This window comes from Piliocolobus tephrosceles, chromosome 3 (genome assembly GCF_002776525.5).
Source record: "Piliocolobus tephrosceles isolate RC106 chromosome 3, ASM277652v3, whole genome shotgun sequence".
Classification (NCBI taxonomy): domain Eukaryota; kingdom Metazoa; phylum Chordata; class Mammalia; order Primates; family Cercopithecidae; genus Piliocolobus; species Piliocolobus tephrosceles.
The window spans coordinates 183,811,207-183,825,439 of record NC_045436.1 but is presented as its reverse complement, the minus strand read 5'-3'; the positions used below and the strand labels follow the sequence as shown (position 1 = coordinate 183,825,439).

The 14,233-nt window shown below is 54.8% G+C and overlaps 1 protein-coding gene across 3 annotated transcripts in view; it reads right to left on the bottom strand.

Annotated features, from left to right (window-relative positions):
• Positions 1-1,637: 1,637 nt before the first annotated feature.
• The window catches only part of GAK (cyclin G associated kinase), an 81,058-nt gene continuing 68,462 nt past the window's right edge, over positions 1,638-14,233 (bottom strand). For 2 of the 3 annotated variants that reach the window (XM_023206732.2, XM_023206733.3), the window contains 5 exons: positions 11,091-11,207; positions 4,076-4,285; positions 3,242-3,390; positions 2,258-2,434; positions 1,638-2,141 (listed from right to left, as the gene is read on the bottom strand). In XM_023206732.2, coding sequence (XP_023062500.1) covers positions 2,040-2,141; positions 2,258-2,434; positions 3,242-3,390; positions 4,076-4,285; positions 11,091-11,207 — 755 coding nt within the window. In that variant the 3' untranslated portion in view covers positions 1,638-2,039. The remainder of the gene's footprint in view (positions 2,142-2,257; positions 2,435-3,241; positions 3,391-4,075; positions 4,286-11,090; positions 11,208-14,233) is intronic. The other variant, XR_002730554.3, reaches the window with a different exon arrangement.

Below are 14,233 nucleotides of genomic sequence, written 5' to 3'. Positions count from 1 at the left end.
AATGGGTGTGGCAGCATCTTGCTGTGGCTCCAACTTGCATTTCCCCTAGGACCAGTGATGTGAGCATCGATGCTTGGCTGCTGGCATTTGTATCTCCGTGAAGTCACCGAGAAGATGCTGTCACACAAGCGGGTGTCACACAGGTGCAGTCTCTCTCAGAGCTTCAGATGGTCTATGCATTATGACCCTGCAAAGATGACCTTGTGTCCATGTGCAGGACAGAGCATAGCCACAGGCTTGGTGATGGCAGACAGGGCTCCCGCGCATGGGATGGAGCCTTGGTGACTGTGGGCAGGACTCACGCCAGTGGCCGGCTGGGAAGATGATGCATCCTGGGCTTTTCACGTGTGGGTGTCTGGGTTGCACTGTGTGTGACCTTGTGCAGCCATGTCTGCGTGTGCGCGCGGCTTGTACGTGCCTGTGCACCTGCGTGTCTCCATGCTGAGCTGAGCGGTTGGAAGAGGAGAAATTCTGGCAGTAGCGTGGCCAGGTGTGGGCTGCAGACTCCCTTCTGAGCTGGGTCAGCCTGGATGGGGGTTTTCCTGTCCTGCAACCCAGACTCCATCGTCCTGGCCTCTGTTCTATGCACTCCATCTCGGCCTATCCCGGGCCGGTGACCTGCTGCCCTCCGTACCCTCCTCCATGCTCCGCAATCTCGGCCCAGCCTAGACCAGCCACCTGCTGCCCTCCACACACAACCGGAGGCTCAGGCCCCTGACAGAGGAAGGCTGTGGGGCCAGCCAGAGGGAGGTGCACTCGCTTGTCCAGGCAGGGTGGCTGGGTTTGCCACAGGCCATGGGAGGTTGGTGGGGAGAAGGGACCCGAGCTTTCAGAGTTAAGGGTCTGGGGCGAGAGAGGGGCAGGGGCTGGGGGATTAGTTTGGAGCTTGGGTGTGACGTGGGCGGCAGCAGGAGAGGAGGGGGCCGCACAGCACAGGGCTGAGGCTGGAGAGCCTAGAGGGAGCGTGGCCTGAGCTGCCCCCAGAGCAGGAGTGTCTGAGTCGGGGTGGCCAGACCCGGAGCTGGAATCCAGACAACTTTGATGTGAAAATCTCAGCACCTATTTAGGTTCTCATTATTTTTTAAAAGAGCTAAAAATAGTGGCGGGTGCATAGCAAATGTGAAGTCGTTATTCTCTGAAAACAGGAGGAGCCTGGCGGTGAGTTCAGTGCTATGTGATTCAGGGTCTCCTCGAGTCTGCTGTGGGGTGGGAGCTGGCCACGGTCACCTTCTCCTTCCACGGGCCCCTGGTCCTCCAGCAGCCCGACAGCCCGGACGCCGCCTCGGCCCTGCGGGGTTAGCACAGGGGCAGTGTGGAGCCCACCCCTGCTCCCAGGTCCAGGGCCCGGGGCGGGGGCCAAGTGGAGAGGAGAGAGGAGTCCCGGGGCTGAGGGGTGGGGACCAAGTGGAGGAGGTGGGGTCTGGGGACTGCAGGGGCCCCCACCATTGGCCTTGCCCTGGCTGGGCTCCATGGTTCCCTGAAGAGCTGCCCAGAGCCCCTGCAGCCCCGGGACCCTCTTCTCCTCTCCATTCAGGCCCTGCAACAATCCAGCCACAGCAAGGTTGCTGAGGAAGCACGGTCCTGCACCCCAGCTGGTGAACGGCTCCTGGACGAGCGGATCCACACTGGAGACAGCCGTCATCGGAAAATAGTTTTAATTCTGTACAGACAACCACGGGACTGATTACAAAGTGCGGTGCAAACACCAGGGCCCATGAGTGCCAGCCGTGTGGCCCACCACGTGCTGGCGCTCCAGAGGCCACGCCCGAAACACCAAATAAATCACAGATGTGACAACTGTGGGAGGAGCATGAATCAGCTGTTCCTTCGCGAGGAGAAAAAGGAAACAACAATCAGAGGCTTTGGAATGCTTTCTCTTCCTGTGCCTGGAATGCTGGGCAGGCAGTGACCCCCGTGGGGCTCGGAGCCCCACTCCGGCCACATCTGCTGTCGCCCACGGGGCCCTCACGGTGGGGACCCAGGTCCCACGACAGCTCCCAAGCTGTGGAGATGTGCGCGCAGCCACCACCACTGCGGCCTCAGAAGAGGGGCCGGGAGCCCTGGTTCTCAAACTCTGACCAGGCGTCGTTCAGCTCCATGAAGATCATCTTGGCGTGCTGCTCATACGGCTGCCCTGCGGCCTGTGGGTGACAGGCGGTGTAAGCGCCTCTTACAAGCATGCGTGGGCGGTCAGGGCAGGATCTCCCCGCGACCCACCCTCGAAGGCCTCCAGCAGCCGCCCGCCAGCTCTGCTCACCTTGTCGGGGTGCACGGCCAGCACGGCGCGACGGTAGTGCTTCTTCACCTGCTCTGGGGCCACCAGGTCGGCCATGCCCACGGGCGTCCAGCGGCTCTCCCCGTCCCACAGCACTGTGTGCAGCGTGGACAGCAGGGCCCGGATGTTCCGCTCCTTGCCCTCAATCCAGTCCAGGAGCTGCGGGAGACACGGGGCTTGCTGAGCCCTGGGCGCTTGCCTGCCGCCCTTCTCTGCACTGGGGAAACTGAGGCATGACGCCGAGGAAGTGCCTGGTCACGCGGGGTGGGCTCAGCCCAGCTCACAGACAAAGTCCCACTGCACACCCCGCCCTCAACTATACAGAGCCGACTCCGGACAACACAGGGCCAGGTGGCCTTCATGTTCCAGGGCCTGGGGCCAGAGGCTGGGACAGAGGGACCCTCGTCTCACCCAGATGTTCACTGGGGACACAAACGCTGATTCTGGTGGTGCAACCCCTTGGCCCATCCCAGGCCCCAGACTCAGAGGGAGAAGGGAAAGGTCCCTGGTGCCTGTGAAAGGACCCCAAGGTCACAGGTGCATGTGGCCTATAGAGCTGGCCATCGGCCAAGCCACACAGCAGGGCATGTCTCATGGCCGGCGCAGGCACACCCTGACTGCTGTACCCTCACCCACCAGTGAGCACCCTAGGTTGGGAGGCTCAGCACCCAGAGCAGCCCCCAGGAGATGCCTGCCCTCGACAGTCTCTGCAGACACCCCGGGGGCACTCACTCCTGTAATGCCCGCCATCAGCGCTGAGTCACCTGGGCACACGGGGAGCAGCACGGCCTGGGGCCTGACTCTGCCCTGCCGACCAGGCCTCAGGCCACCCTGTCCTTGAGGGCTGCCAGGCCCATTGGCAGTGACAGGTCCCTGGCTGGAGACGCTGGTTCCGTGTGGCACAGCAGATTCTCCAGGGGCCCTGGGTCGAGGCCTCTGGGCTCCCAGTAAGAGTTGCCTACCCACCTTTAGCTTGAGCGGGTCTGTGTCTTTAGCCAGGTCCTGCTTCCTCATCTCTGCAATGGTCTTTGGCCCCTTCTTGTCAGACCTGGAGGAGAAGCCTTGATTGGACAACAGATCTTCAAAGTCGTTCTCAGAGACTTTTGGCTTTTGAGCTAGAAAAGAACAGAAACTTTTTTTTTGTTTGAGACAGGGTCTCCACTCTGTCGCCCAGGACAGAGTGCAATGGCACGATCTTGGCTCTCTGCAGCCTTGGCCTCCCAAGGCCAAGGGAGGATCGCTGAGTCCTCAAGTGATCCTTTTGTCTGAGCCTCCCAAATACCTGGGACCACAGGCATGCGCCCCCACGCCCAGCTAATTTTCACAATTTTTGTAGAGAAGAGGTCTCACTGTTGCCCAGACTGGTCTTGAACTTCTGGGCTCAAGCGATCTGCCCGCCTCAGCCTCCCAAAGTGCTGGGATTATAAGCGTGAGCCACGAAGCCCAGCTAAGAACAGAAACTTTCTGCAGAGACACACAGGCCCAATTCCACCTGCTGTCCCCGGGGATAGGGCTACCATCCTGATGCCTCCACAGAAAAGAAGAGGGAAGACAAGACAGGGTTGCAAAGGCCATTTGTTAAAAACAGGTCAAGCGGGTGTCACTGGAACAAGAGGAACCCAGAGCCCTGACCCGGAGAGAGACCAGCGGACACACATCAGAAACTGCATCCTTCTCTGAGTGGCTCGGCCATGCCTGTCCCAGGACTGGGCTCCAAGTTGAAGAAAACACAGGTTCTACCTTTAGCCAGTTCAGGGTGGTCTCTGCAAACTCCACAGCAACAGAGAGTGGGGGACTCACCAAAGCTGGGTGCGCGGACCCCCCGCTCCTCTCGTGCCCCGATCACACTGAAGTTCGCAGCATAGTTAGGCCTTGGCTGTGTGCAGGCTTTGAGGGGCGGCTTGGCCTGAGGGGGCCGTGAGGCGCCCTGGGCTGGCGGCCGACTTGTCTGCCAGGAGCCACTGCCTTTGGCCGTGGTGGCCGTTTTGGGAGGGAATCCAGCTGGTGAGCCTGTGGAGACGGAGGTCAGACACTCGGCATCTGGTTGTCCGTGTGGGGCAACCACTGTTTGTACAACTCAGAGCACCATGTTTATTGGAAAACACAGGTTTGCAGAACAGAACATTGATCACCCGAGGCCGTCCAGACAGAGGTGCCGGCTCCACCTACATGTGTGAAGGTCTCCAGGGACTGGCCGTCCAGGCCAGGTACTGGGGCGACAGGAACATTCTGGGTGGGGGGCAGACGCCAGGACAGGGCAGCTGTGAGGGCAGCACCCCCACCCCATGAGCCAAGGCAGACCCGGGACTTGTCCACGGGGGCTGGGGGCCGTGTCCCCACATCCGCAGAGTCCTGGAGGGCCACGGCCATCTGTCCCGTGGCCACTGCCTCTCGGAGAACATCAAATCAGGGCTGATCCTTTAATTTTTTTTTTTTTTTTTGCAAGGGAGTCTCACTGTGTTGTCCAGGCTGGAGTGCAGTGGTGCGATCTCGGCTCACTGCAAGCTCCGCCTCCCAGGTTCACGCCATTCTCCCCTCTCAGCCTCCTGATTAGCTGGGACTATAGGTGCCTGCCACCACCCCGGCTAATTTCTTTTGTATTTTTAGTAGAGATGGGATTTCACCATGTTAGCCAGGACGGTCTTGATATCCTGACCTTGTCATCTGCCTGCCTCGGCCTCCCAAAGTGCTGGGATTACAGGCGTGAGCCACCGTGCCTGGCCTGATCCTTTAAGTTTTTATTTTGGAATAATTAAAATAGCAGGAAGCTGTAAAAACCCTGAGCACCTGCACCCAGCATGCCCCAGGGAGGGCGTCTCTCACAACCTCAGAGGAGCCCTGAGCCCAGGCAGCCGCACCACCTAGAGGCCATCAGACGTGGCCAGCTGGACTTGTGTTATGTGTGTGCAGGGCCACGCCACTGAGCACACGCAGAGTCCTCTCAGCACCACAGCAATCACGACCTGGATGCTTCACTACGGTTGTCATCTTTTTTTTTTTTTTGGAGACAAGGTCTCACTATGGCTGGTCTCAAACTCCTAGGCTCAAGAGACCCGCTGGCCTCACCTCCCACAGGGCTGGGATGGTAAGTGTGAGCCACCACACCCAGGCTGTCTTCTTAGTTATGTTCTAGAACGGAACTGACAGCTGCAGCCTCTAGACTGGCACCTCTTCACTCAGGACAGGCCACTCAGGCCCGGGGCATCTGCCACTCCCCCTCCTTGCCGAGGGCCATCTCGTGGTGTGGGAACCACCTATTCAACCGTTCACCTGTAGGACACCTGGGCTGATTCCACTGTTTGGCTACAACAAACACATCTTTGAACGCCTGTTACGGACTTTTGTGTGAATGAGTTTCCATTTCTCTGGGATAAACGCCTATGTCCCACCGTAGCTCAGTAGCTGTGTTTAGCTTAGTAGGAAAACGACCACCTGTTCTACAGAGTGACCCTGCCACTTCAGCGGCTCGTCCCCCGGCAATGCGAGAGACACGCGGTTCGTCCCCAGCAACGCGTGAGACGCGACTCATCCCCTGGCAACGCGAGACACGCGGCTCGTCCCCCAGCAATGCGAGAGACGCAGTCCGTCCTCCCCCGCGCTCCGTCCTCCCCCGCACTCCATCCTCCCCTGCACCCCGTCCTCCCCTGCGCCAGCATTCGGTGATGCCGGGTGTCTCGGCCTGTGCTTCCTGGCCATCGGATGTCGACGTGCTGGAAGTGTCTTCGTGTCTCTTGCCCATTTTTTTTTTTTTTTTTGAGACAGAGTCTTGCTCTGTCACCCAGGCTAGAGTGCAGTGGTACAATCTTGGCTTACCACAACCTCTGCCTCCTGGCTTCCAGAGATTCTCCTGCCTCAACCTCCTGAGTAGCTGGGATTACAGGCATCGCCCCCAAACCCGGCTAATTTTTGTATTTTTAGTAGAGATGGGATTTCACCATGTTGACCAGGATGGTCTCGATCTCTTGACCTTGTGATCCGCCACCTCGGCCCCCCAAAGTGCTAGGATTACAGGCATGAGCCACTGTGCCTGGCCGTCTCTCGCCCATTTTCTAACTGGATTGCTTTCGGGTTTGTTTTTGACTGTATTTTTATATTCTGTAGATGAGTCCTTTGTCAAATAGGTGGTTTGGAAATATCTTCTCCCAGTCCGTAGCTCAGATGCCCAGAGCTCTGAAGTTGTGTCCATCTGTCCTCTTACGGGTGTGATTCGGGTGGTGAGTCTACGACCGCTGCCCAGCCCCAGGCCACAAAGGTTTTCTACTTTGTAAAGGCCCTGCGGTTTTACGTTTCAATCTCTGGCTGATTCTGATGAGCTGTTCTGTACAATGTGGGCTAAGGGCTTGCCTACGGCTGCCCAGCACCATCTGATGAATGGGTTTCCTGCCTCTGTCAAAGCTCTGCTGGTCTCTCTTGTGTGGCCTATTTCTGAGTCCTCTCTTCTCTCCACAGACGTATCTCTCTCTCTGCCATCACCGCAATGTTGATTTCTGTGGCTTCAGAGTAAGCCTCAAAGCCAGGAAGAATGACTTCTCCCATGTCATTTTTCCATTACAAAAATATTCCAGGCATGGCCAGGCGCGGTGTCTCACGCCTGTAATCCCAGCACTTTGGGAGGCCGAGGCGGGTGGATCATGAGGTCAGGAGATCGAGACCATCCTGGCTAACACGGTGAAACACCATCTCTACTAAAAATACAAAAAATTAGCCAGGCATGGCGGCGGGCGCCTATAGTCCCAGCTACTCAGGAGGCTGAGGCAGGAGAATGGTGTGAACCCGGGAGGCGGAGCTTGCAGTGAGCCAAGATGGCCCCACTGAACTCCAGCCTGGGCAACAGAGCGAGACTCTGTCTCAAAAAAAAAAAAAAAAAAATCCCAGGCATCTAGTCCATCTGTCTTTCAAATACACTGTACGATAAACTCATTTGTATCTAGGAAAATCCCTGCTGAGGCATTGGCAGGAACTGTGTTAGGCTACAGATGCGCACAGGAGAACGGACACCTTACTTGGGAGCCTCAGGCTGTGAGGGCAGCGTTCATCCCTTCACTCGCATCTCCTCTGGTCTTTTTTGCCACAGTTGGTTTTACAGTCCCACCCGATACAAGCCCTAGACATGTCTGGTCAGATTTATACCTAAATGTTTATTTTTTTCTTAAAAAAAAAGGTGATTGTAAATGGTTCTGTTTTAAATGTTGGCTTCCTTGTATAATTACAAGTAAACAGAAATATGACAGATTTTTGTGTGTCGATCTCGTATCCTGTGACCTTACTGAACTCATAGTTCTAAAAGATCTTTGTAGATTCCTTGAGAGTTCCTGCACAGACAATCATGTCATCTGCAGACAGGAGCAATTTTATTTTTCCCTTTGTAGCGCGTGTCACTTTGACCTCCTTTTCTTGCCAAATGGTAGCAGCTGTGACTTCCGACAAGCAGAAGTGGAGAAAAGACACTCCTGCCCTGTTCCTGATTTTAGGAGGATGGTTAAAAATGACATTGGCTTGGCCAGGCAGGGTGGCTCATACCTGTAATTCCAGCACTTCAGGAGGCTGAGGTGGGCGTATCACTTGAGGTCAGGAGTTTGAGACCAGCCTGGCTAACATGGTGAAATCCCGTCTCTACTAAAAATACAAAAATTAGCTGGGTGTGGTGGCGCGTGCCTGTAATCTCAGCTACTCGGGAGGCTGAGGTGGGAGAACTGCTTGAAACTGGGAGGTGGAAGTTGCAGTGAGCTGAGATTATGCCACTGCACCACTCCGGCCAGGGCAACAGAGAAAGACTCTGTCTCCAAAAAAAAAAAAAAAAAAAAAGATGTTGGCTGCAGGTTTCTTGTTTTTGAGACAGAGTCTTGCTCTGCCGCCCAGACTGGAGTGCAGTGATGCAGTAAGCCCACTCCAGCCTTGACCTCAAGTGATCCCAGTGATCGTCCCGCCTCAGCTGGCTGAGCAGCTGGGACCACAGGTGCTCACCACCACACCTGGCTCATTCTTACAGGAGTCTCACTATATTGCCCAGGCTGACTTCAAACTCCCAGGTTGAGGAAATCCTCCCACATTGGCCTCCCAAAGCACTGGGGTTACAGATGTGAGCCACTGCGCCTGGCCTGGCTGTGGGTTTCTATATATGCTTGTTACCAAGTTGATGACGTTCTGCTCATTACTGGTTCACTAATAGTGTTATCATAAAAAGGTGCTGAATTTTGTTAAATGCCTTTTCTGCACTGTTGATGTGATCACATGACTCTTCAGCTGGTTAATATGGTATTGGGTTGGTGCAAAAGTTATTGTGGCTTTTGCTATCACTTTCAATGGCAAAACCACAATTACTTTTGCAGCAACCTAAATAGATTTTGTTAACCAGTTCTGAAAAGTCAGCCTTGTATTCCTGGAATAAATCCTACTTGATCTTGGTGTAGAATTCTCTTTATATACTGATAAAGTCTATTTGCTAAAGTTTGGTTGAGGATCTGTGTGTATATTAATGAGGAATATCGGCCCAGTTTCCCTTTTCGGTACTGTTTCTGTCTGATTTTGGTTTCAGGGTGATAGCGCGAGCTTCGTAAAATCAATTAGAAAGTGCTCCCTCTCTCCTGCTTCCTGCAAGAGGGTGGAATTGGCGTTCTCTCAACATTCGGTGAAATTCTCCAATGGCCTGGGTGGGTCCGCAGGTTTCCTTTTTGGGAAGTTTTTAATTATGAATTTATTTTCTTTGTATTTATAGAATTTTTCAAAGGAGCTACTTGATACTGGGTAAGTTGTGGCAGTAACTGGTTTTGAGGAATTTGTCAATTTCACGTAAGTTGTCAAGCATACTGCACAGCTGCGCCTGCACCCGTGACCCTCGCAGAGCCTGGGGGTCTGCAGTGGTGCCTCCCGCACCATCCCCTGTATGGATGACCCGGGTCACTCTTCCTGCCAGTCCCAGGAGAGGTCTGTGGGCTTCGGAACTGGCCTCTGTCTCTGCGTTCCACTGCACTGCCCGTGGCTCCTCCTTCTTTCCTTCTGCTTGCTGTAGGTTTATTTTGCTCCACTCCCTCCCACTTTTTTTTCCCCAAATGTCTTGTGCGGAGAGCTCAGGTTACTGCTGGGGCATTCCAGCTTTTCCACAGCAAGCACCCATGGCTGGGGGTGTCTCCGCACTGCCTGGCGGGGCCCTGGGCTTTCCCAGGCTGCACCTGCATCTTCACTCAGCTCCACGCAGTTTCCCTTGAGACCTCCTCTCTGGCCCAGGTGTCATTTGAAAGTGTGCCGCTTTGTTCCCAAGTGTGAAGATGCTTCCGTTCTATTTCACTGTGGTCAGAGAGCACACTGCAGAATCTTAGTTCTCTGAGGACAGGGCCTGTGTGGAGGAGGCTCCCACGGTGCGTGGAAAGGTCCGTGCCTGCAGCTAGTGGGCCCTGGCTGGTGCCTCCGCCCTCTGCATCCTCGCAGCCTTCGGGACAGCTGCTCTGTCACGTGTGGGGACAGCAGTGCTGACGTCACAGCTATGATTTGGGTTTGTCCATTTTTTCCTTCAGTTGTATCAGCTTTGCTTTGTTCAGAATTGCTGTCTTCCCAGAAGGCAGGATGGTCTTAGGCTGCCCACCGAGCCAGCAGGCAGAGGGCTGGGGCTGTGTCTAGGACACAGACAGGAGGGCTCCCTGGGAGTCCACTCCTTCTGCCCCAGTGCTGGCCACCCAGGGCAGTCAAGGCACACACAGATCTCCTCCCGAGGGCGCGGGCCCCGTAACCCCACCGTGCTCTCAGACAACCCAAGACAGAAGCCACAAAGGGAAAGAATATACAAAACAACACCGACAGTAACACTCACGGACGTCCTCAAAAGACACAATAAATCCCCAAAACCATCCCAAACATAAAAAGAACATTTAAACTCTCGGGACTTCATGACAGAACAGAAGGCACTTCAGATGCAAGCTTGCGAGAGCAGAGGACTCGAGGCCAGTCCAGGAGGTGTGAGGACTCGAAGCCAGCCCTAGAGATCCGACACCGACATCTGCTCACAGGAATTTGAGGCACTCAGGGACGGACAGGAGAAATAATGAGGAGACGGGAAATGCTCCTGGAGCTAAGCGGGTAAGGTGCCCAGCCTGAGGCTGGAGGGAGCCCCAGCACAACCCGCCAGGCTCTGGCAGGAGCAGAGCCATTGCCTGGGGGCTGCATGCTGGAGAGTCCGGGGGTCACCAGCACCAATAAGCATCCCAAGGTGGAGCCACTTCCCGCCCAGGATCCCCCGACGGCCCGGCGAGTGCACAGGAGGCTCCTTCAGATGATCGCCCCCCCGCCGCCGATGCTTCTTCTGAGAAGCCACGGGGACCCCAGGGAGACAGATCCTGGAAGTGAACCCAGACACTCGGGCGTCAGGTCAGCCCAAGGAGACTCTAAGCCACAGCACCCGGCCCAGGCCTGAGGCAGACACGGGACTGGAGAGGGTGGGCTCGGTTCTCGTGGCCAACGACCAGCACGCTCTGAGCACAGCCTCAGGGACTGAGCAGAGCCCAGCCACACCCCACTTCCATGTGGAGACCCCGCTTCCCAGATGGCCCCCACGGCCCTGAGGGCAGGATGCATCAGGCACCACAATGCGGGTGGGCGCTGGCAGCAGTGCCAGTGTTGGCAACACCTGGTTGTAGCTTGCCAGCTGGCAGTCGCCCAGAACAGGTGCAGACACGCTGTTCCCTTGGGGTCACTTTGCTCTGGGCTGGGGGTCTTGGTGAACAGAGGCAAAGACTTCACTTTGGGCAGCTCAGAGTCAGACAGACAAGAATAAACCTCCTACAAGGAAACAGCTTCCACACCCGCAATGTGCCCTCCACGTTACCTTGGAGGCCGGAGCTGAGGTCGCCAAGGTCAGCAAACGGGTCCGGGTTCTGAGACTTGGTCCAGCTGGCCTGAGAGCCACAAGGGGCCGGCTGACCTCCAGGAGAGAAGAGGGGGCCTGGAAAAGGGGCACAGGGCGTTAGAACAAGCACCACCTGAAGCGAAACACACCCTCCTGGGACCTCCGATCGCTCCTCCTTACGACGTGACAGCCTCACTCCTGCCTGAGAGCTGGCACCTGCCCGGCCTGTGTGCAGGAGACCAGGCAGGACAGAGGCGCATGTGGTGGACGCTGCCTCCACACTCCACACTGCTCCTCGGGGAAAACAGCTTCACAGCGCACACCCAGAACCAAACCAGGTTCATGTCATTATGACAGTGATTCTGCAGTGCCACTTCCTGGAATTCATCTAAAATTAGGAATGTTCTTCATGATATTCTTTATGATAACATAAGTTTGAGAATATCCTAAGTATAAAATCATAAAATACAGGCTAGGCAACATAGAAAGACCATCTCTACAAAAAATAAAAAAATCAACCAGGCACGGTGGCACATGCGTGTGGTCCCAGCTACCCAGGGGGGCTGCGGTGGGAGGATCGCTTGAGCCCAGGGGATGACGGCTGCAGTGAGCCGAGATGATGCCACCGTACTCAGCCCCAGTGACAGAATGAGACTGTCTCCAAAAAAAAACAAAAAATCAAATTTAGAGCTACTTGATAGAGTGCCATGCAGTCATTAAAACCAGGCTCTTCATGTATAAACAGCCCTCGTGGATCTATTTGAGGAAAAAGATGAATTCCTGAGGCCGAAAATGGGCAAAGAACATGAAATGATTCTCAAAAGAAATACACATAACCAAAACCACGCAAACTAAGAGTCAACCTCGTTCGTAAGAAAGAAATCAAACTGGCGAGACACCTTCACGGTGATCATCCAACCAGGAGACAAACTGGAGACGGGAGCTGCCCCCGGGCAAAGACGTCCGGAAGCACACTCGAGGGGACAGGCAGCCAGGCCCTGGTGCGCCGTGCACGGTGCCTCCCGGGGCTCTGTGGACAGTGTGTGTTCCAACCACTGAGGGCTGTGGCAACTCTGCCCGGCAAGTCTACCGGCACCATTTTCCCCACACCATGCACACTCTGTGCCCCTGTGCCCCATTTTGGGAATTCTAATGATATTTCAAACTTCTTGATGATTGTATCTGCTTTGGTGATCTGTGTTCCAGGAGCTGATGATGCTGCTCTAATTGTTTTCGGGTGCCATGAACTGTGCCCATAGAAGACGGTGAGCTGAACTGACAGTGTGCTGTGGCTGCTCCACAGACCAGCCGCTCCCCGTCTCGCTCCTTCTCAAGCCTCCCTATTCCCCAAGACACAACCATACTGAACTTAGGCCAATTCAGAACCTACAATGGCCTATAAGCATTCAAGTGAATGCAAGAGTTGCAAGTGTCTCACTTGAAATCAAAAGCTAGGAACGACTGAGCTTAATGAGGGAGGCACGTCAAAAGCAGAAGAAGGCCGGGCGCAGTGGCTCATGCCTGTGTTCCCAGCACGGTGGGAGGCTGAGGCAGGAGAGTGCTTGAGCCCAGTTCAAGGCCAGCCTGGACAATACGGCAAGCCCCTATCTCTACAAAAAATAAATTAAAAAAATTAGTTGGGCATGGTGGTAAGCACCTGTAGTCCCAGCTACCCAGGAGGTTGAGGTGGGAAGAGCTCTTGAGCCCAGGAGGTTGAGGCTGCAGTGAGCCATGATCGTGCCACTGCACTCCAGTCAGAGAAAGAGCAAGACCCTGTCTCTAAAAAAAAAAAAAAAAAAAGGAAAGTCGAGATAAGGTAAAAGCTAGGCCTCTTGCACCAGCAAGCCAAGTTGTGAATGCAAAGGTAAAGTTCCTGAAGGAAATGACGCCACTCCAGTGAACACACAAATGATAAGCAAACAAAACAGCCCCATTGCTGACACAGAGGAAGCTCGAGTGATCTGGAGAAAAGGTCAAACCAGCCACAACATCCCCCTGAGCCAAAGCCTAATCCAGAGCAAGGTCTCATCTCTTTCAATCCTATGAAGGCAGAAAGAGGTGAGGATGCTGCAGAAGAAAAGTGAAGCCAGCAGGGGCTGAGGCTGAAGGAAAGACGCCGTCTCTCCAACATACAAATGCAACGTGAAGCAGCACGCGCTGACGGGGAAGCTGCATGCAGCAAGTCACCCGCTAAGATCCGCTGAGACCACTGAGGAAGGGGCTGCCAGACTCTCCATGCAGATGAGATGGCCTAAGTCACCCGCTAAGATCCGGCTGAGATCACCGATTGAAGGGGATGCACCCGCCAGACTCTCCACGCAGATGAGATGGTCTTGTATGGGAAGAAGACGCCATCTGTGACTTTCATAGCTAGAGAAGAGAAGTCAATGCCTGGCTTTAAGGCCTCACAAAAGACAGGCTGCCTCTCTTGTGAAGGACTAATGCAGATGGTGGCTTTAAATGAACACAGGGCTCATTCATTCAAAAAACCCAGTGCCCTTAAAAATGACTCTAAATTGACTTGGCTTGCACCACAGAAACGGCACAGCAAAGCCTGGATGGCAGCCATCTGTGTACAACATGGTTTGTGGAATATTTTAAGTCCACTGTTGAGATCTATGGCTCAGAAAAAAGATTCCTTTCAAAATATGACTGTTTGCTGACAATCCTGACAATGCAGCTGGTCATCCGAAAGCTCTGACAGAGGAGTACGTGGACAGTCATGCTGCCTTCGTTTATGCTAACACAACACCTGTTCTGTAGCCCTTGGACCAAGGAGTCGTGTCGACTTCCAAGTCTCACTATTTAAGAAACACATTGGCCGGGCGCGGTGGCTCAAGCCTGTAATCCCAGCACTTTGGGAGGCCGAGACGGGCGGATCACGAGGTCAGGAGATCGAGACCCTCCTGGCTAACACGGTGAAACCCCGTCTCTACTAAAAATACAAAAAACTAGCCGGGCGAGGTGGTGGGCGCCTGTAGTCCCAGCTACTCTGGAGGCTGAGGCAGGAGAATGGTGTAAACCCGGGAGGCGGAGCTTGCAGTGAGCTGAGATCCGGCCACTGCACTCCAGCCTGGGCCACAGAGCGAGACTCCGTCTCAAAAAAAAAAAAAAAAAAAAAA